General features: G+C 37.3%; 1 protein-coding gene across 2 annotated transcripts in view; it reads right to left on the bottom strand.

The window, feature by feature from the left end:
* Positions 1 to 1,552: 1,552 nt before the first annotated feature.
* Positions 1,553 to 21,560, bottom strand: part of PDGFC (platelet derived growth factor C) — a 206,528-nt gene continuing 186,520 nt past the window's right edge. The window contains exons 4-7 of one of the 2 annotated variants that reach the window (XM_047857043.1): positions 15,202 to 15,409; positions 10,145 to 10,173; positions 9,956 to 10,059; positions 1,553 to 3,377 (exon numbers count right to left, since the gene is read on the bottom strand). In XM_047857043.1, the coding sequence (XP_047712999.1) occupies positions 3,365 to 3,377; positions 9,956 to 10,059; positions 10,145 to 10,173; positions 15,202 to 15,409 (354 nt within the window). In that variant the 3' untranslated portion in view covers positions 1,553 to 3,364. Of the gene's footprint in view, positions 3,378 to 9,955; positions 10,174 to 15,201; positions 15,410 to 21,560 lie in introns of both variants that reach the window. The other variant, XM_047857042.1, reaches the window with a different exon arrangement.

The following is a 21,560-nucleotide window of genomic DNA, read 5'->3' as shown; positions in this document are numbered from 1 at the left end:
AATAGGGGCGCCTGGGTGGCGCAGTCGGTTAAGCGTCCGACTTCAGCCAGGTCACGATCTCACGGTCCGTGAATTCGAGCCCCGCGTCAGGCTCTGGGCTGATGGCTCAGAGCCTGGAGCCTGTTTCCGATTCTGTGTCTCCCTCTCTCTCTGCCCCTCCCCCGTTCATGCTCTGTCTCTCTCTGTCCCAAAAATAAATAAACGTTGAAAAAAAAAATGTTTAAAAAAAAAAATAAATGTATTTATAATATATAGTTAAAATACATTAAAAACTCAGCATCTTTTTTTGGAGGTAAGCGCTTTGCATTATATTAAATATATGATGTTGAGGGAGACTTGTATTTTCTGCCTTTCCTTGAGTCCAGTCACAAGCTTAAGTAAATGCACCTCGAGAGAGGGATGCGCTGAGAATAACGAAATGAAGCCAGGGTGTTTTCACAGTGTAAATTCTCATTACTTTCTCATTTGTTCCTTCCCACAGTGCATACACTCATTGCTAGATAGGAAAGGGAATGAAATACAGAAATTAAAAATGTAGACATGAAAGCCTGCCTTGTGCCAATTAGGGATTGCTCGTTTATTTTAATACAGTCACAAGGTGGCAAAACAGTTCCTCTCAAGGGGCAAAGCACTAATCCAATATATCACGTGTAAAACACTTGTGGTCAATACAGACAAGATTCTTCTGGAAATCCGAAAAATTATGGTCACCGGTGCCATTGATGGGTTATTTTTGTTTGTTTGCTTGTTTTTGGTCCAATGCACAAAAAGGTCTATGAGTGAGTAAGCATAAAGCAGTTGGCTTTTCCCACTCACTGGCGACAGCATGTGGGACTACCTTCATAGAGTAATTTCTTCTGGCTTTCACCATTTTGTAAGTAAACAAAAAAGAAACATTCAAAAATAAGAGGGAAAGAAGGTGCTCCATTCAATGGCGGGAAGCGCTGGATCACAGACAGTTACACAGGTCATTTACTGTCAGATTTAGTTGAGTCTCTGCTATGCTAATGCCGGTTTGCAAATTACCAAGAGGGAGACACAGGGCACTGCATTTTCCGTGAAGCACAGTGAACTATGTCTAGCAGGCCTCCACAGGGCTGGGACCAAACCACGAGGAGGTAAGTCAATAAGGCAGCATTTGTATGGTACTCTATTTGTTCTCCAAGTGGTCGGGCGCTGGGTAGGACTGCTGGATGGAAAAGTACCAAGAAAGGGTACCCCCCAGGCCTACGGGAGCAGTCTGAAGACAGCATGGCCCTGGGCCCTACCTAGCCTTCTGGGGCGGGTGGAAAGGCAGAGATAAGACACAAGCCCTGAATAGAAATCTGCACCTGAAGGTGAGGACTCACACCTGGAAGTGTGCTATACAAGGTATGTTTAGTCTGTATGCCAAATCAATTTATCCTCCCCCCCCACCCCCCGCGCACCCTGCTGGCCAACTTAATAGCTGCCATTGAAAATGAAGACAATGGAAAGTTACAAGATTTTTTTCTTTTTCAGTTTCACACTGCCATATGATGGATCACTAACCATTTCACAAATCACATACAACTTTCAAGTCAGGTGCAATTTAATATACCAGAAATCAGTATCAAGACCAGGGAGAAAAAGAAATGAGCTCCAAAATATTGGCGACAAGAGACAGGGAATCCTCAACACTTTTCTACCTGTCTTTTTTGAATTGACACAGGCTTTTGCATAACGGAAACCACGGTAACACAAAACTTGATCTTCACTCTCCTGGCCTCGAGACAAATCTTGCGTGCGCGCGCGCACACACACACACACACACACACACACACCCCGTTTATCTCCAAAATAGCCACATTTTTTTTAATTTGGTGATCCAATACGTTTTTAATTCAAATAGTCACCACATAACCTAGGCACAATATTAAGCATTGTACAAGCAAAGTAATTTACTGATTTTCATTTCAATTGCCAAAGAGTACAATAAGTGAATCGGTTACGGGATATACTTCTGTACATAAAAATATCCATGTATTTATACAAGGGTATGGAACAGAGTTTAAAGATAATAAAACCAGAACATCACAATAAATAGGATGTGTTCCTACAGGATAGCAGAGTGCGCTTTGTCAGTAAGCTGTCCAGTCTTTCTTCAAGGTGCTTTATATTCTTCTGAGCTAGGCTCACATTAACCAAAAGAAGGGTTAGGGGTTAGTAGTTGATTCTGAATCTGAATGCCTAACTTTCATAGGTTGCTTTTTATTTGCATTTCCAATAATAGGGGTAGAAGATATGATAATTTATTTTCCAAAAGTCTTTGCAACTTATCAAATCCTATTGATTTCTCACTTCAATATTTTAAAACGCAGATCAATCTAAGCTCTAGCACCGTATGACCATGAGATACATGTATTTCTGTCAGAGCAACAATATTTTATACCATCTTTGTTCCTCTGGCTATAACAATTCTGTTTAGAAAAATTTTACCAAGCTAAAAAATAGTTGATCTAGGTTGTCATAAAAAAGAATATTAAATACCTTTGGTAAAAATAGATATATTTAACAAGATTAGAAAAGCAAACAGTTATAGTGTCAAAAGGAGAATATAAAAATGTACACGATAAAACAAATAAACCGACTTGTAGATAAAGTGAAGATAAGGCCACTCTTCAGGTTTGTCTCTTCCAGAGTTCTCTTCTAAATGGTGGAATTTTTAGTAAGAAATATGGAAAATCCAGTCTTTCCTGTCAGCATGACACAAGTTTGATTTATCGTAACACCCTTCCTTTTTAAAAACCAAGGTTGTAGGACATAGAACACTCTGGTTTACATATGTGAATGTAAGAAAACAATTCCAGATTTCTGTGATTTTAGGCCCAGAACATGGAGCTTTAGAGTTAAGCAAGGCAACAGAATCAGGTGCTCATCGCACAGTTTTTTCCCCGTACTGACATTAGCCTAAGCCGCATGGAGACAGCTGAAATACGGAACACAGCTAGCTGAGTAAGCACAAGGCAACTCTGTCACTAGCTAGTGATGCACAACATTCATTTTTTTTCCAGGACCAAAGACCTTTTCTCCTGTTATTCGGGCCTCTCCTCTCAAAAGAGCCGTTGCACAACTTCTAATTCCGTGTGGTGTCTCCTCTTTTAGAATAGACTGTAAATCCTGAAGATGAAAGGTCCCTGAAGCAAACAACTGAGATTACGGATGGAGATAATGCGCAAGTTCTCTAACAGATCAGCCACTGAGCTGTACTGCTCTGGGAGAGGCTGTGCGTGCTGATGCGGTTATCCTCCTGTGTGCCCTCTGCACACACAGTCACACTCCTCGTGGTGCTCCAGGGCCACGTCCGTGAGAGATTTATGCAATCCCCTGACACCACTCTTTGGTCTCAACTGAAGGACCTGAAAGGGAACAATGTAAGCCATCTTTAAAATCAACCAATGTCTGTAACGTTTGATTTCATGGACAAGTAAAATTTCAGAAAAGAATCTCGGGGCCCAACAAAGACTTACACATTTTTATTTTTTTTCTGACGAAGGCATCGTGAACACCTACCCCCACCCTTCAAAGAAATCACAAACGATCATCATCTTTTCGCGAAAGAAAGGATGTTTTAATAGCAGCCACTTGGAAGGATGCCGCCTCTGAATACGGAACGGTCCTGACATCGAAAGACCTACTGTGCACTCCGTTTCACTCCTCTGACAATATTACAGAGAATTTCGCCTTGATTAAGTAGTTTGAAACCACTACTGCCCAGCCGTCTTTTTGTTTGTTGGTTTCTTTCACTCATTCATTTTTTTCACACATTTAACAAAAATTTATACTTGAAGCAATACAAGTACTGCGATCCTGTGAAAGGAAACACGATCACTCTACAGCTGAGTCTGCTCAATTATGCCACTCATTAATTTTCTTGGCTTCGCTTCAAGTCCTCTATAAACTTGATGAGATGGATTAGATGTACTTCATAGACATCAGCCTCCGTCACAGCTAACTTTCCGCAGCTGGACCCACTGTGCAGTAAACGGAGGCTTGGTGATAATAACAATGATGCCTCTATTAAATGAACTTAATGTGCAGTTTGGCCTTTTAATAAAAAATATAGCAAAACAGACACTGATACTCAAGATATTTCCTTTCAACACTGCGACAGGAAGGCACAGCTATGTGTTCTGTAAAAGATTATCTGAAGTATTTGATAAGAACTACCTACTCGGTGTGTATTTTCATTTCTTATAATAGAAACAATAAAGTTTCAAGGAATTGTGTTTGTTTGGATTATGAACAAAGACCAGAGGACATAATAATACGAAGTTGTCTAGTTTCTCTGTTCTCTGGGTAGGACAGCGATAACTTCATAGAGCAACTTCTAAAAGATACTCTTCCGGGAAATGTACGTTAATCCAAAGAGGCACAAGTCGAGTCTCATGACCGTTTTATTTGAAGATTTAAAAGAGAAAAGTAGAGAATGTATACCTCATTTGGAGTATGCGGTCATATCAAAGGTTAATCAGCTAACATTTTTTGAATGCTTACTGGGTGCCAGGCACTGTAATAATGTTTTTACATACTTTAACTCACAAGAATTCTATGAAGTAATTTACAATTACTACCCTTATTTTACACATGAGTGACCAGAAGCGTTAGAGAGAACAGGGACATAACCAGTATTTGTACTTTGGCCAAAGATGAATTATTAAAGTCAGGCTGATAGATAATAATTTTATAAAGACTTAGAATATATTGTTAGTCATACATTCTGCTGATTTAGTAACATTCTTCCTAGAGAGCTAAACAGCAAAGTCTTGTAATAACTATGAGAAATAGGGAACTTTTAAAGCAGACTTTTCTATTGAATTCACAATTCCAAAATAAAAATTACCAAGACTATATGATTTTAACATGAAGCTTAACCCAATGACTGTCAAATATTATACGTGTCAATACTGAGTTACTGTTTTTGAACTTAAAGTGGCATCAAAACTGTTAAGACACTGGTGCTGTAACTTACCCAACTTTTGTTAAAAACTCCTTCTGGAATGAGGTTGAGTGGGTAGATAAACTGCAATATTGGCATAGCCAATGTCTTTAATTCCTAACTCCACTTGTATACATTTTCCCAGTTAGCAGGGGGAAAAATTACTATAAAAGGTAAGAGTTAGAGAAGCTACCATATACAGCCGTAACAGGCAGCCATGCCAGGCTACAATCTTACAATCGTTCTTTCCTCCAGGAGTGCTTATGTCGACGACGTGCAGTCACCGAATAATAGCACCTCCCCACCCCCGTCTTCATCTACTGATATTTGTGGAGATTTACAAATAGCAGAAGAATCTTATAATGTGGTAGTGATGCAAAGTCTTAGATAAGAAATTAAAAATACATGGGAGGGGACTTAATTAGTGCTCTCCTTCATTTCTTTATCAAGTTTTGACTTTGGAGGAGAACGATAGGTTGGAAAATGACCAACAGGTCCCAGATCATATTAAAGAAGACAGCAAGACAGAAGCATGTCTCAAAGAATTTTGAGAGAGAGGTTCAAACTAAAATTACAAACCAACGGAAAAAAAAAATCCAGGGAAAAACTAAAATCAGAGAATGTGGAAGAGATTAGATCAGGTACAAAAAGAACCATCAGGAAATAGATGATCATGTACCACTGCCCACACTGTGCAAACAAAGTGCCGTTAAATTTTGGGTGCCATGGAACAATGGGGGGTGGTATTCACTACAAAAAAAAAAAGGCAGTTGAATTATATACTTTTTATCCAGAACAGATCTATGCAAGAAAAGCAAGACCATACCAAATAAATAAATAAATAAATAAATAAATAAATATCCCATAGATCTTTTTGCCTGGAAAAGAATACCTATCTTGGGGCAAAATTCATTAAATTTTTATTGATCATTTGCCATAAGCAAAGAATAAGGTGAAGCAGAGAGGGTGGGGAATAAAGATGAGTGGGAGAATAGCTAATATATATTCAGGGCTTGAAATATGCCAGACCCGGTTCTAAGTGTTGTGTCAGCTCCTTTAATCCTCACAGTAAGGTATGAGCATTAGATATTCACTTCACACATGAGGAACCTGAGGTGCAAGAGAGTAGAAGCAATTTGCCCCAAGTCACACAGCTAACAAATGTCAGCTTCAAGCCTTGGCTTCACAGATGGTTTTCTTCAGTACTGCAATGTAATGTTATCTTTGTTCTTTTTGGTTCTCAATTCGGTAAAAACAAATAAAAATAAACAATAATTCTGAATGACATAGCAAAAAAAAATCTCTAATAAACATGTCTTTAAAGTTCTACATATGCACAGAAGATGGGCTAGTTACGCTAGGACCGGCAGGAAACTAGGATGTATTTTGAGGAGGACTTAACATCTGAGCTCATATATATGTAAAGTTCCTGTCGTGCTTTCTGAAAAATCCTTTTGTGAGATAGAAAAATCTTTAAGGGAACTTTGAGGGCGGCAAAACTGGCTTCCAATAAATAGTATCTGGTACTTGATGTAAAAAGTAGTAAGAATCTTTTTAATAAGAAGATTATGCTGTAATATTGGGGCGCCTGGGTGGCTCAGTCCATCGGGTGTCAGACTTTGGCTCAGGTCACGATCTCATGGTTCACGAGTTCGAGCCCCACGTGGGGCTCTGTGCTGACAGCTCGGAGCCTGGAGCCTGCTTCAGATTCTGTGTATCCCTCTCTCTGCCTCTCCCCTGCTTGCATTCTGCCTCTTTCTCTCTCTCAAAAATAAATAAACATTAAAACAATTAAAAATTATGCTATGTAACAATACTATCGTCTTATGTATTACAAGCCTTTTAATTTTCTAAACTTATTTTTGAAACAATGGTTGAACAAAAACCACCGAAAGTGGTAAAGGAACCCAAATGGGGAATAATTGTTATATTTGTAGTAACACAAGGAACATAATTCAGCTTATTAGTTAAGGAAACTGGTATAACAGAGGTGAAAGAGAGAAGAATTAGGGTATCTAAGCTCTGTCTTTGCTTCTGTCTTCTCCATGAGGTGGAATAGTCTTCAAACTGAAAACTGGAACAATACGAATAAGAAAGGAATCATCAAAAGGAATTAAGGCCCAAGATGGGCTTCACTGCAAATGAATTAAATCTTTGGGTCCAGATTCATGGTATTCAATGATTTAATGATTTTTAGCACTATTTGAAATTCTGTTCAAAAATAATTTCACTTCTCTAGGAGTAGTACTAAGCTCAGAACTTACTTCCAAAATATACGACTGAGAAAAATTTAGGTCTCAGAAATGATCAATTACACCAAACAAATAACCCCCCCCCTTTTCTTTTAATAAGGTGTCTTGTTAACAAAAACACTATCACAGAAAAAAACCAACGATCCCCGCAAAGCATTATAAAAAATTAAGACATGATGGTTACTGGAGATACTTGTGAGAAATGTGAAGTAGGCAACAATACAGTTATATATATCCACGCGTGTGTTAGAGATGCTTTGTGGGAAGCTTGTAAGAGGTAATCATGGAATTAGATAAACATCCATAGCTGTATATGTGTACACACAGATAATGCACATATAACCACCCCACCCAAAGACTAAAGAATAATGGAGTGATGTCATTCTGGAAGGCCAGTAAGTTTACAAGTACTTCCCATAGTCCCTTCTCACACAAGAGTTTTATCTGAGATTATAAAATAGATACCTCATACTCTGTGACAAAATTTTTTTCAATGTTTATTTATCTTTGAGAGAAAGAGAGAGAGCGCGGGTGGGGGTGGGGCAAAGAGAGAGGGGGGCAGGGGATCTGAAGCGGGCTCTGTGCTGTAAGCAGAGAGCCCAGTGTGGGGACTGAACTCACAAACTTGAGACCAAGACCTGAGCTGAAGTCAGAAGCTTAACCAACTGAGCCACCCAGGTGACCCCTGGGGCAACTTATCTTAATAACCCTAAAATCGATGTGATTTGAAAAGAAATTTATAAGTATAGGATGGAGGAGGATATGCTTGACCCAAGGACTGATTTAACGAAAGAAAGCATGATGTGGACTCAGCATCCGATAAACTTGTTTTAAAAAGGCTAATACGACTGGTCAGGGTTGTATAGCTCTTAGAATGGTGGCTATAAACCCAAAAGTTGTTGGCTAAATCAGGTCTGCAAATATATCGTATTTAATAAGGACTGGCTTTAGAAAGCCCCAAACTGAATGATTTTAGGTGAGAAAAGATCACTCTGGTTTAATTCCTATTCTCATCACATCCTTTCATGGTCACCGATCAATTCTGATGCCTGCCTTGCTTGTAAGGCGGTTTATTTAATCTGTTTAGAACGACTGTATTAAGGGTTTTTTTTTTTTTCTGGACTCCCAGATTCCCAGTCCACAGAGGAGCAATAAGACCGACCTCTGGGCACAGCCTGGCTGGAGCTCTCTGAGCCACCAAGCTCATGATTAGCTCCTTCTGAAACTAGAGTGGAGACGATTCCCAGCACAAGAATCTTGAGAAGCATGGGATGTAGAAACGAAAGTAGCACATGACTGATGGTGGTAAAGAGTCCATTTTTATCACAGACTGCCAGTTTGGGACATTACTTTCCACAGACTGCAATCTAGTAATTGTCATGGAATAACACAGCTGGGAAAAACCTGACAGGTTATTCTATTTTACATTTATTTTACAGGGGTAAGTGCCCTGCTGATGGTCACAAGTTAACCGTAGATCTAGGATGAAAACAGTGTTCCTTATCTATTGGAATCCAATGCTTTTGTCCCACTTTATCAGCTGCCAACACAATACTGCTGAAGGGTAGGACAGCCATGTCATATAAAGTGCAGTTTATGACGCTGGGTATATTTAGATGACTAACAGATAAAGAATTTTATTAATGTCCTTATGCACATGAAAAATTATTTCATTTGGTTAGTAGGTATTTATTTTGTGTTGTTCTTTTATTTAGTGTAAAAAATGAAAAGTAATGAGATGCAATGATACAGAAATGAAGTCAGAAGGGCAGATTTTGACTTGATATAATTTAAACGTTTTATAAGATTAAAGCTGACTCATCAAGAGTGTTTTGCTTCCTGGTATAGGAATGCTACACAACGCTCCTGGAGAAAGGCTGGGTATAACTGGGGATATTCTAGCAATAACAACAATTTGGAGTGTGTAAGTTCTAAGGTTCCCAAGGTCTGAAAAACAATCATTACTAACATTTAATATTTATATTTTCCTTAATTCCACAGAATAAAAAGATGAAAGGAATCCATAAAGGGTTTAACATGCTTTTCGGGGCAACATGAATAATAGGAAGATTGGTAAAATTACGAATATATCTACTTGGAATTTATGTGCCCATGTTGCCTCAAATGGAAAAAGAAATATCAAAGATCTCCTTTCTCCAACATAGACAATCATTTCTTTAAGTCTGTCTTTAAAATATTTTCCCTTAGGGATGCCTGGGGGCTCAGTCAGTTAAGGGTCCGACTTCGGCTCAGGTCATGATCTCGCGGTTCGTGAGTTCCAGCCCCGCATCGGGCTCTGTGCTGACAGCTCAGAGCCTGGAGCCTGTTTCCGATTCTCTCCCACTCCCTGGCTCCCACTGTCTCTCAAAAACAAATGAACATTAAAAAACAAAAAAAAAATATTAAAATATTTTCCCTTTGCATTTGGAAAAGTTTAAAGTTGAAAAGTTTCACCCATTTTCTCCTCTGCAGAACACATTTTCGTTTTTGTAGGACAGATGAAACCCTCACTGACCGCCCATGTTGTATTGTCAGAGGACAAACTTTCTACAGCTTTAACGCCTGGACGTTTGAGTTAAAGGTCCTAATTTTAAAAAATGAAAACATGAACTAGTTTGTAAGCCTTATTTCTTTCCCTCCCCTCACGGATGCTGTGTCTCCTTTCCGAATAACAATCCATTGCAGATACACAGTTTTGTTATCTTCTGAGATGTGGAGGAACCCGAAAAGAAAATGACACACCTACCTCATGGTATTTTTTAGTGACTTTACTCGGGACGCACTGACACTCATTGCAGTTGTGGAGACAGCAGGCACAGTTTCCACCACAGCGTTTAACCAGGAGACAACCTGGCCAGAAAATGGTATCGGTTCTCTTTAGTTCTTCCCTTATGGACACCGAGAAGTTACGAGGTGTGCAGCTGTATAGTCTTACCTCCTCTTTTAGAAGGTTCAGATCCACCACTACATGGCATAAAAGGAAGCAAAGAAAAATACATGTTCATGCCTTGAGCCTGAATTCATCTATCTCATCAGACTCTTTTCACAGAGGAACCGATCTTGTTTCACAAACAATACGGCCAACGATATCCCTTCTTATTTTAACTAGGTTTTAGGGCTATTGCAGCTCGCCAGTGGGACTTTCATTTTATAGTAAACAAAGCTTCATTATGACTGACTGACCAATAAAGAGATACCATTGTGCAATATTAAGACCAGAGCCAACAAAACAGTCAAGAGCTATAAATAGGAAACTTTATAGAGAAAAAGAGGGCTACACCTTTTAACCCTCGTAAAACAGTAAACAAGGAGAGCACTGGAGGAAATAATAGAATGTAAAATGATGAATGCTTTGATTAAAAAACAAATGGAATTTTTAAAAGGATTAGAAGCTCATGCAATTAATGAAGAACAACTTACAGAAACTTGCAGACAGAACTTTACATAACTTTTTTTGGCAATAAGACCCAGAAAATGTAAAAAAGGCATGAAGAGAATGAAGTTTTGAGGACAACGGAGTAGGCCGTGAGTGAAAAAAAAAAAAAAATGATACATTTTAAAAGGACTGAGGTTGCTGAAAACCTCTGCTTCCGATGCATGGAGTAATTCATAAAGCCTGAAATTCAGCTTAAGGAGACTCCTTCAGAATTCTATTCTTCTCCTTCTAAAGGAGGGAAGAAGTGTCGAATTTGTAACAATTGTCTCTATTCTTTTGGTAAGTTGGTTAACTATATAGTGTTTTATCCTTCAAAAGAATACCTACTTGTGAAGACCAAACAAAATATTCTTTCATCAGATTGTTGGAGTAAATTCTGAAAGCATCATTGTTTTTAACTAGAAAATGATACTTGCCTCAGTTAAATGATAGCAAAATAGCATGTCATACTTAATATGAATTTATATATAACATGAATAGTACTTAACCGTTAGCATAAGCAACTTTATAATTTTAATGTCTGCCTTATGACTTTGCCTTTTTCCCTCCCTAGAAACAGTCAAATAATAGCAGTTCCAATAAAATTGAAGAGTTTTGGATAACACACAATTCATCAGAAATTTTTCTTCAAAAATAAAGATTTTATTAAAATTTGGAATATTACCTAAATATAATAAATCTAGTTAAATACCTTTACTAACATTATAAAGAAGAATTGAAAAAAAAAGAAATACATTTTCTGGTTAAAGATGGCTTCAAGCAATAATAATCACTGTGTACTCCAGTTTTAAAGAATTAAGTGCCAAAAAAAAAAATTGAAAAAAAATATTGGGGGTGCCTGGGTGGCTCAGTTGGTTAAGTGTCCGACTTCAGCTCAGGTCATGATCTCATGGTTCATGGGTTCAAGCCTTGCATCAGGCTCTGTGCTAAACGCTTGCTCAGAGCGGAGAGCCTGCTGCAGATTCTGTCTCCTTTGCTCTCTGCCCCTCCCCTGCTTGCACTCTGTCTCACATTGTCTTTCAAAAACGAATAAATGTAAAAAAAAAAAAAAAAATTAAGTGCCAGTATTTTAAAATAATTTTCAAATGACAAGGTGATTAAGAATCAAGTGCTTGTTTTCTTGTTGCCTGTTTTACAATTCTGTATTTACTTGTACACATGATAAAATTTTCCTAAAATGTCAAAGGAAGCCAATGGAAGTATTTTCAATAAACATATTGTAAATCATGCATATGCAATTGTAAATTATAAGCACATGTAAACTATATGGTTGATTAAAACCTTGGTCAAGTATAAGGGAACGTCAAGGAAATGCCAATTCAAAAGGTTCATTTCAATATCCTATTTAGCTAAACAATTATTTTTTCCAACTCAATAGAAAACCGTTGTTTTGAGTATTTAAAGATTTCCCTTTCAACTGAAAATTGATCATGTGAAGGAAAGCTTTTAAATATTTAAGAGGAAATGAGTTCATTCTTTTGAGTATCATAAAAGACCAACTTATCTCTAATAAAAGTAATGAGATAATTGAGTTAAATCATGTCACACATTTCACCCGATTTCATTTCACTGAACTAACAGTTATTTGTACATATTACTCTTTCATTGTGAAAGCTGTATATGAGTTTATCTGCATCTTTTCTCTAGAAGTTAGTATCTGGGCAAGAAGGGTTTAGAAAGTCTAAAACATGCACAAACATACAAAAGCCGGTTGCCAACACTTTGAACGCTGATTTAAGATTTATACCTCTTTAGAATGTGAATGAAGCTCTTAGCCTTCAAAGGCTATTCATCTACCTCAGTGTTAAACACACTATTTCATGCAACTAGAAAATGAGACTGTATATGTTCACTTTAAAATGTTTACTTAACCACAATAAAAGGTTAGATAGATTTCCCAAGTGAACTGAGTTATGATACCTGCTGCAATGTGAAAATTTAAACACCCTTGCAACTTGGCTTCCACTCATTTATCATGTTTGACACAAAAGTCAAAGCCTTTTTTAAGTAAGCCTGACTTAGAAAATAAGGTATTTTCTTTTTCCGCAGTAGCAATGTATGAATGAAAACCTTAAGCCAGAGGAAGAAAAGGGGAAAAAAACGAAAAACATGAACGCAGTCCACACCGGGCTAAAAAATACAATTAAGGATTTTCAATGTGGCATATCTTATTTGAAATTTAAGCTTCCCACTTGTAAGGCTTCAAGCTCATCTAAGCTTCATTAAAATAAGTCATGTGACTATAATTTAATGTCATGAATTCTCCATAAATTCTCCAAACATTGTGAAGAACTTCTATGCCAAAAAAAAAAAAAAAAGAACAAAAAAGAGAAAGATCATGTCCAACACATACCCTTTTTTTTTTTTTAAATAACTTAGCTATAATATTATGGAAGTTTCCCTCTGCAAAATATTTGAAAAATCAAAATCGGTGTTCGGGTTCTTTACATCCTTTTCATAACTACTCCCTGAGACAATAAATACATGCATTAGTTTGTCTTTCTAAAGAATGAAGATTTTGAGCGTAGCGCCAATTAAAGTTGTTTTTCCTAATGCACATTTTCTTGTTCAGATTCACCCATACTGCAAGTTTTACTAAAAAGGTAATACCCCCGGAAAACAAATCATGGTTACACTTCACTTTGTTCCTTGTTCATTCTTTTAAGATATTCAGCCCAAGGATATTCTATTACTGCAATGCAATCTGAGGGTGGTCTTTCTAAGATGAATGTGGTAATACTGTGATATGTTTATTCTGTGGAAAATCAATTTTGATGTCTAATTAGAAGCTTTTAAACATTTTACTCCTTGTTCCTTTGTAGAAAGACCCTTGGGAGGGGAGTTGGTTTTGTCTATATAGATGTTATCCCACACCTGCATTTTAGTTTACGTAGAGTTCCAAAAATATACACTGCTTTTCTCACACTTACTGTATGCTTAAAAAGTTAATAGTTTTGGCAAACTGCAAAGGACATCAATTTGGAAAGTGCTAAATGAATATTTGAAAGAGCTGGTTCAGTGCTGGATGCTTTTAAATACATGCTAGCCTCTGGCCAAATCTTCACTGAAGCACCAGGTGGAGAGGTGCAGGCTTAAAGGCATGGCTAGAGGGGAGATTTTTAGGCTGGAATCCTGAGATCAGCTGTCAAAAACAAGATCTGAGCTTAGAACCTGGTTTACTCCCTTTGCTTCTTCCAGATCAACATGATAATCTACTTCAAATTTAACAAAGGCTCTATTCACAAGTGTTTCAGCCAGCCTTGCAGATCTTCATTTTCCTGTTCCTAAGTGGGAGGGAAGGGAAGTGTTTGTAAGTTATTCATCAAGTTATTCATCAAGATCCAATCTTATAAATATGCAACAGCTTTCAGCATCTGGACAGGATTCCGCTGCCCATGTACTTTAACACCAATTTCAAATATTGCTGAAAGGAAACCACGTCTGTTGGCATAGCAAAATATCATGGTTGGGCAAGTCTGAACATGACCTGCTGAGATTAAAGCTCTTGATCCAGAAGGGCTGCAACTCTTAGCAGGAAAGGGCAGGAATCGGGTTTCTTTCTGACAAGATTTAGAAGAACAAGTCTGGTGCAATCTGCCCTTGTGAATTGCTCAAACCAACTAAACCTTGTTCCTTCTATATAAATTCTCCAAACTGTCATTCCATTCTCTAGAGTGATCCTGGATAGATTTCAATGTTTCTTTCTGAGAACCTGAAAGAGATTTTTTTTTTTTTGGAGTGCATTATAATTCACCAGTTATTTCTGTTGTGTGTTCATTTGTGTCTGATATGGATACTTTCCAATCCTGACGTCACTAGGAAAATGAACTAACCTTAGAGAAGACTCAATTAACATTATTCCCAATTTCTTGACCATGTGGAATTAAGTTTAATCATCAACACTTTCACTCTTGAAGGGAGATAGGCTCATACGGTCAAGTGATCATTTCAGAGGCAGACTTTCAGAGAGAAAAATTATCATGGTGGGAATTTCTTTAGGTCATTCTTTTCTTGCTCTGAATTCTATCTTGGAAACTACTAGTCCCATTTTATGGTGAGCCACTGTTATTTTCTGTATTATTTATAGAAGTTTGCAGGCTTAGGAGATGGAAATTAATATAATCCTGACCCATGAGGAGATGGTAGATAACGATTTTGGTTTTTCTCCCTTTTCTAGGCCCAAACCTGGTTTAGCAGCTAAGGTAGTCTTTCTTGAGTCTCTAAATCAATATACCCTCCAAATTAGATTTGAATAAGCAAAAATTCTCATGAAATATAAAAGAGGACTTCATCAAAATGATATTTTTGAATTAAAGAAATGACACAATTATTCAGCAAAACTGTCCTTTTTAATTTTCCAAACCCACTGAATTACAATTACTTCTCTTTGTATGCACTCTCATTTACTATGTAAATATGCTCAAATGTTACAAAAATGGGTTAAATATATCACTGAAGAATTTTAAACTCTACTCATTGGAAGCTATGGTAGAAGAATCTGAAACATTAGCTGTTGAGAAAATCAAATGAGGTTCGAATCTGAAGACAGAACTTACCTCTGGATTTTCTTCCAAAAACAAAAGCTTTGCCAAGAAGTTGCCAAGTTGGCCTGTACAGATCTTCCAAGTCCAATTGCCATCTATCTGGTTCAAGATACCGAATAAGATCTTCCAAGGTACTAAAGGCGGTGACAGCGTTATTAAGCAGATCCAGAGGCAAAGCTGAAGGGGGTAACACTGAAGGGCTCACGGCCTCTGTGAATTGCTGAAAGCAAAATGAATCTTACGTTAACTGTTTTAAAAATGACGATGTATTTCTTCTGGATTCATGCACGAGGTTAGGCAAACTAAGGCTGAAAACGCAAGGGAAAGGAAACTATATTCAACATAGACGGGAACTGCTCTGCAAAGACTTCATGTAGATGAATTCCAATAAATTTTCTGTGCAGTCAATGAGAAGGACATTAACTTTCATCATCACAAACCATGGCGGATGTGGATATCTGTTGCTTAAATACGAAGAAAATGTCTTCATGGTTCAATTAGGGGCTTAAAATGGAAACTATAATACAGTTTACCAGATTTTTCTTTTGCTTTTCACTTTTCATTTTCCTCAATCTGGAAAAATCACCAGGGAGTTATGCAAATGAGTGTCAGATCAATTATAAACATAATATAAAATAATTAAGCCATGAAGAATTAGAACAAACACAGGCGAAAAGCCTTTCACACTGGAGAAGGACTTGTTAGCCAAAGTAGCCCACAAACAAGCCATAAAAAAAGAACTTTGATAAATTTGCCCATACTTTTTTTTTTTAAATAAACAGGATTAAAAGACAGACACTGGGAGAACACCCTGATAAATGACCTGTCACAGGATTAGTGTCCAGAATATATAAAAAAACTCCAACAACTTGATAGAGAATGGGTAAATTCCAGACAAGAAGTCTGAATGGCCAATAGATATATAAAAACATGCTAAAATCCATTAGTTATCAGAGAAGTGCAAAACAACATGAGGTATTATTTCACATACAAAAAAAGGAGATGCAGGGATTGAAAAGAAAGGATGGCTAAGGATGTGGGTAAATTGGAATTTCTCTGTTCCGCTTGCAGAAGTGAATGTAAATTAGTACATCCACTTCCGCTGATTTAATGGATGTACACAGGATATTAGAGTTAAGATTTATATGATGTATGTCCCTGTAATTCACTTTTGTATTAAAAAAAAGGGTTTATGTCCTCTTATTTGTGCACATGGAAATATATGCAAAAAAACCCATCACAGTGCTGTTTGAAATAGAGAAAACTTCAAAGTAATCTGAATGGCCATGGATAGAGCAATGGATTAAAATGCATCATTTTTAATGGTAAACCAAAATGAGGCCACGATTTCAATAAACGTTCAATAACAAACTTGCCCCTCCAACCACAAATTTTTAGAGTGGACTAAAGTTAGGCAGTGGTAGATGAGAACTGAAATCGAACCAGGCAAAATAAATACATGAACAAATGCTTAACTTAATTGTTATTCTTATTTTTAAGTTTATTTCGAGAGAGACAGAAAGAGAGAGTGGGGTGAAGGGCAGAGAGAGAGAGACAGAGAGAGAATCCCAAGTAGGCTCTGCACTGTCAGCACAGAGCTCGACGTGGGGTGCTCGAACTCATCAATCACGAGATCATGACTGGAGCCGAAACCAAGAGTTGGACGTCTAACCAACTGAGCCACCCAGGAGCCCCAATTATTTTTACTTACTTATTTACTTATTTATTTATTATAATTTTTTAAAGTTTTATTTATTTAAGTAATCTCTAAACCCAACATAGGACTCGAACTCACAATCCCAAGATCAAGAGTTGCATGTTCTTCCAACTGATCCAGCCAGGCACCCTTGTTTTTATTTATTATTATTTTTTTTTCAGAGGAGGAGAGATGAAGAGTATGGAAGAAAACATTTGTGTGGGTTGCTGTTCATTACAGTAGTATTTACAATAACAGAAAATTGATAATAAATCTAAATTTATAGTATTGAAAATGTTAATTGCACTGTACTCAAACTGAAATAGTGTACCTTCATTAAACATTAAGTCCTCTAAGCATTTGTATTCACAAAAGAAATGCCTACTATGTAGTAAATGACAAAAAAAAAACCCAGCCTATATACATATACCTTGATTTAATATACATTACTGTATATAATATACATGTCTATATTTTTAACATTTTTATAATAAATATGGATTCCTTTTAGAGATCCAGTAAAAATAACATTTGTTGTAATAATTAAAAAAAAACTATCATGTAAGTTCTTCCTTTTCATCTTTATTACTTGGATCCTGGGCTAGATACTGGAAACAATCTATTCTATTCAGCAGACTCTAATGTTGTCTCCTTGCCTTCAGTCTTTCTTTATTCCCTTTATTCTGTGCTGCATAACCTCGGGTTAATCTACCTAAAATAAGTTATCACTGATCATGTGATGAATCTGGACAAATGCCTAGAGTGATTTCTCATCTGGAGGATAAAATCCAAATTCCTCACCCTGCATTCAGGATCCTCACAATCTGACCTTGGCTCACCTTTCCCATTTAATCCTCTACTCATCAAAGACATGCACATTTTGTTCCAATCAATCCAGTCTCTTCACTAACTACTGCACATGTCATATTCATTGCAGACCTTGTACCTCCACCCATGCTAAATACTGCTCTCCGTCCCCCATATGCAAAGCTCTCTCCTGTGATCCGCATAATAAATCTTTACCATTTATAATGGCCTTTCTTGAAACATGATTCACCCATGAAAACTTCCTTAATAACAGGGCTATTGTTGGCCATATATCTCAATTGTGTCAATTTGAAAAAGATCCTCTCTCTGCGCTATTCTGTGGGCACACGGCTTGAAAAGCAAAAGCTGTTTTATAAATTAGAAAAAGGACAAAAGAAGAGAAAAGAAGAGAGAAAGAAAGAAAGAAAGAAAGAAAGAAAGAAAGAAAGAGAAAGAGGAAGGGGAGGGGAGGGGAAAAAAGAAAAGAAAAGAAAAGAAAAGAAAAGAAAAGAAAAGAAAAGAAAAGAGAAAAGGACCACTGTTCTCTGCGGCAGGCATATCCCCTGATGAGGCTCATAAGCTTCATGGGTGCAGATCCTTCTCTGCCCACAGGAAGAGAGGCATTTTTATAGAGCATAATCATCAGAAATGAATGTGGCAGTCTTGGGTCAACACTGATTTCATTCTTATTTTAAAGATCTAATTTCAATAATGTCAAGAGTCTGGCTAAAGTATTAGCACGAAGATGTTTTCAATTATTCAATCCAACTTTTGAGAGTAGAAACCAAATGTAATACATTTCTGTTTACCTCTAGTATTTTTTAGTTGTCCAAGAAGTGCAAAACTGCTCTGATAGAGAATATTATAATTGATAACTATATTATGGATATAAATAAACAATTGTATGATAAAAGCTTTCATTGTTGATATAACCAATTTGGTTAATATTGATTAAGTTTGTAATGTGAAAAGGTTAATGCAAATGTTTTGCAAATTTTTAAAATATAAGCCAAATGTATGTTTATATAAAGTGAAATTAAGGGCCAGTAATACTCAAAGAATAACTGAGTTATTACTCATGATTATGACGATATGAAACAAATCAAATATGTCATGATCTGCACACAGAGAGTAAATGTAGAAAGCTAATACAACAATATATTACTCAATAAGATGTCAGAGTGCAGATGTATATTTTAGGTATGATATAAAATTGTTATTTAAGCCATTTTCAATTAGATCATAATCCAAGAATGGCTTATTTTGCTTCCGTGTTTGAGGATCTCTGCATAGAACATTCCTTTTGAAGCAACGAAAAGTTCCAACTGAAATCAATACTGCTGAAATAAGCGCAAAGTATTTATATAAAAGAAAGCAAAACAAAAAAAACCTGTACTATTGGACAAACAAAATATGCACACCTTGGGTTCCATGAAATATCAGCATATCAAATCTCCTGAAATGACAAAAGCTGGAAGAAAACAAGTTGGCATACATTACTGCATGCATATATTGGATGGTGTTATAAACCTCCAAGTTTCTAAATATTTAAATTAAAATAAGAGAAATATTTATTTATTTATTTAATTTTTTGAGAGAGAGACGGAGTGAGTGGGGAAGGGGCAGAGAGAGAGGGAGATACAGAATCGGAAGCAGGCTCCAGGCTCTGAGCTGTCAGCACAGAGCCCGATGCGGGGCTCAAACCCACGAGCCGTGATATCATGACCTGAGCTGAAGTCGGATGCTCATCCGACTGAGCCACCTAGGTGCCCCTAAGATAAATTTTTAAAAAAGATAAGGATACACACATAGCAGTTTCCACCCCAACACAGGAGGGAATAATCAACTTGTTTCCCCTGGGTTCAAAGAATCAGTCTTTGGACAGAACAGAGGAAGCACTGCTTTTATTTAAGGGCTTTCTCATGACTCTTAACCACACCCACTGGTTCCAGAACAGCCCAGTCGTTCACTTCTATAGTTCTGCTTTTCTAAGTGGTCTAAAGGGATTCTCAGAGAAAAGGGAGAGCCATGGAAAACAGAAGTTAGAGGGGAAAAAAATGCCCCCTGATCCTTTACATTTTAATTTTTCCTCTAATTAAAAACTATGCTTTTCAGTCTAAGCCATAGCCTTTCCTCCAACATTTAGTGTCTAAAGAATTCTAACAATATCTTCTATTTAAAAATACTCGGGGCGCCGGGGTGGTGCAGTCGGTTAAGCGCCCGACTTCAGCCAGGTCACGATCTCGCGGTCCGGGAGTTCGAGCCCCGCGTCAGGCTCTGGGCTGATGGCTCAGAGCCTGGAGCCTGTTTCCGATTCTGTGTCTCCCTCTCTCTCTGCCCCTCCCCCGTTCATGCTCCGTCTCTCTCTGTCCCAAAAATAAATAAACGTTGAAAAAAAATTTTTTTTAAATACTAATGTTGGGCTAAGTGCCTTAGATTGAATTGGATTTGCACATCCTCCATTCACTCTCTTCTGTTCACCATGAAAATACATACTTACTACTAAGTTATGGGTCATCCTAAGAATATTTAGTGGATGATAATGGTCAGTAATGGAAAGCACAGTTTCTTGGTGTGCTATAATGTTAGCTAAATCCATACCCTTCCTTTAGTAAGCCAGAAAAAAAAAAAAAGGTGGGCGGGGGGTAGTTTCTGCCACTCCGTGCAAGGTAGCAGTGACAACCAGGTGACTCTCTAGTCCCAGCCTAGATGTTCAGGTAAATTACTTGGAGGGATAGAAGGTGAAAGAGTAGAAAGAGATCTGAAATCTCTATGCAGTGAAGTGTCCTGTTGAACAGTGCGTTTCTAAAATGTCAGTGCCATGTACTAAGAAGTAAGAAGGACCCTAAACAAAATGAGGTCTTTTAGATTTCTTGGTGAAAGTTACTCTGAATGACAGCATGATATGAGAGAAGAGCCCTGATCAAGAGTCAGTGAGTCTAGGCTCTAATCCTGAAGCTACTCCCATTTAGGGAAGAGAGTTTGGGCAAATACTATAACCCTTCTGAGCCTCAGTTTCTTCCTCTGTGAAGTGCTAGCTACTAAACTCAGTCACCTCTAAGTTTCTTTCCGGGTTTTAAATTTAAGAATTTTATGTAATTATCAGGTACAAGAGGGCTCATTTTCTTCACATCCTCGCCAATCCCCTGATCTCTTGTGTCCCTGATGATAGCCGTTCTGACAGTGTGAGGTGGCATTTCACTGTGGCTTTGATTTGCATTTCTCTGATGTTAGTGATGTTAAGCATCTTTTCACGTACTGTTAGCCATTTGGATGTCTGCTTTGGAAAACAAAACAAAATAAAACAAAACAAAACAAAACAAAACAAACAAAACATAACAAAACATGTCTATTCAGATTCTCTGCCCACTTTTTAAATCAGGTTTTGTTTTGGTTATTGAGTTGTATGAGTTGCTGATATATTTTGGATATTAGCCCCTTATCTGATACATGGTTTGCAAATTTTCTGTCCCATTCCACAGGTTGCCTTTTTATTTGGTTGACTGTTTCTTTGATGTGCAGAAGCTTCCAGTTTGATATAGTCCTACTTATTGATTTTTGCTCTTGTTACTTGTGCTTTTGGTATTATTACCAAAAAGTTCTTGGGCAGTGTTGGTGGAGATGTAAATTTGTTCAGACACTATGAAAAACAATATGGTGGTTCTGTACAAAACTAAAAAGAGAACTATCATACCATGTAGCAATCCCATTTGTGGATATATATCCAAAGACAGGAAAACAGGATATTGAAAAGATGTTTACCCTATGTTTACTGTAGCATTATTCACAATAGCCAACATATGGAAACAACCTAAGTATCCATCAAGGGATGAGCGGATAAAGAAAGTATGATGTATATCGACAATGG

This window comes from Prionailurus viverrinus, chromosome B1 (assembly GCF_022837055.1).
Source record: "Prionailurus viverrinus isolate Anna chromosome B1, UM_Priviv_1.0, whole genome shotgun sequence".
NCBI classification, from domain to species: Eukaryota; Metazoa; Chordata; class Mammalia; order Carnivora; family Felidae; genus Prionailurus; species Prionailurus viverrinus.
Note: the sequence above shows the minus strand (reverse complement) of the source record. Positions and strands in the feature narration are given on the sequence as shown.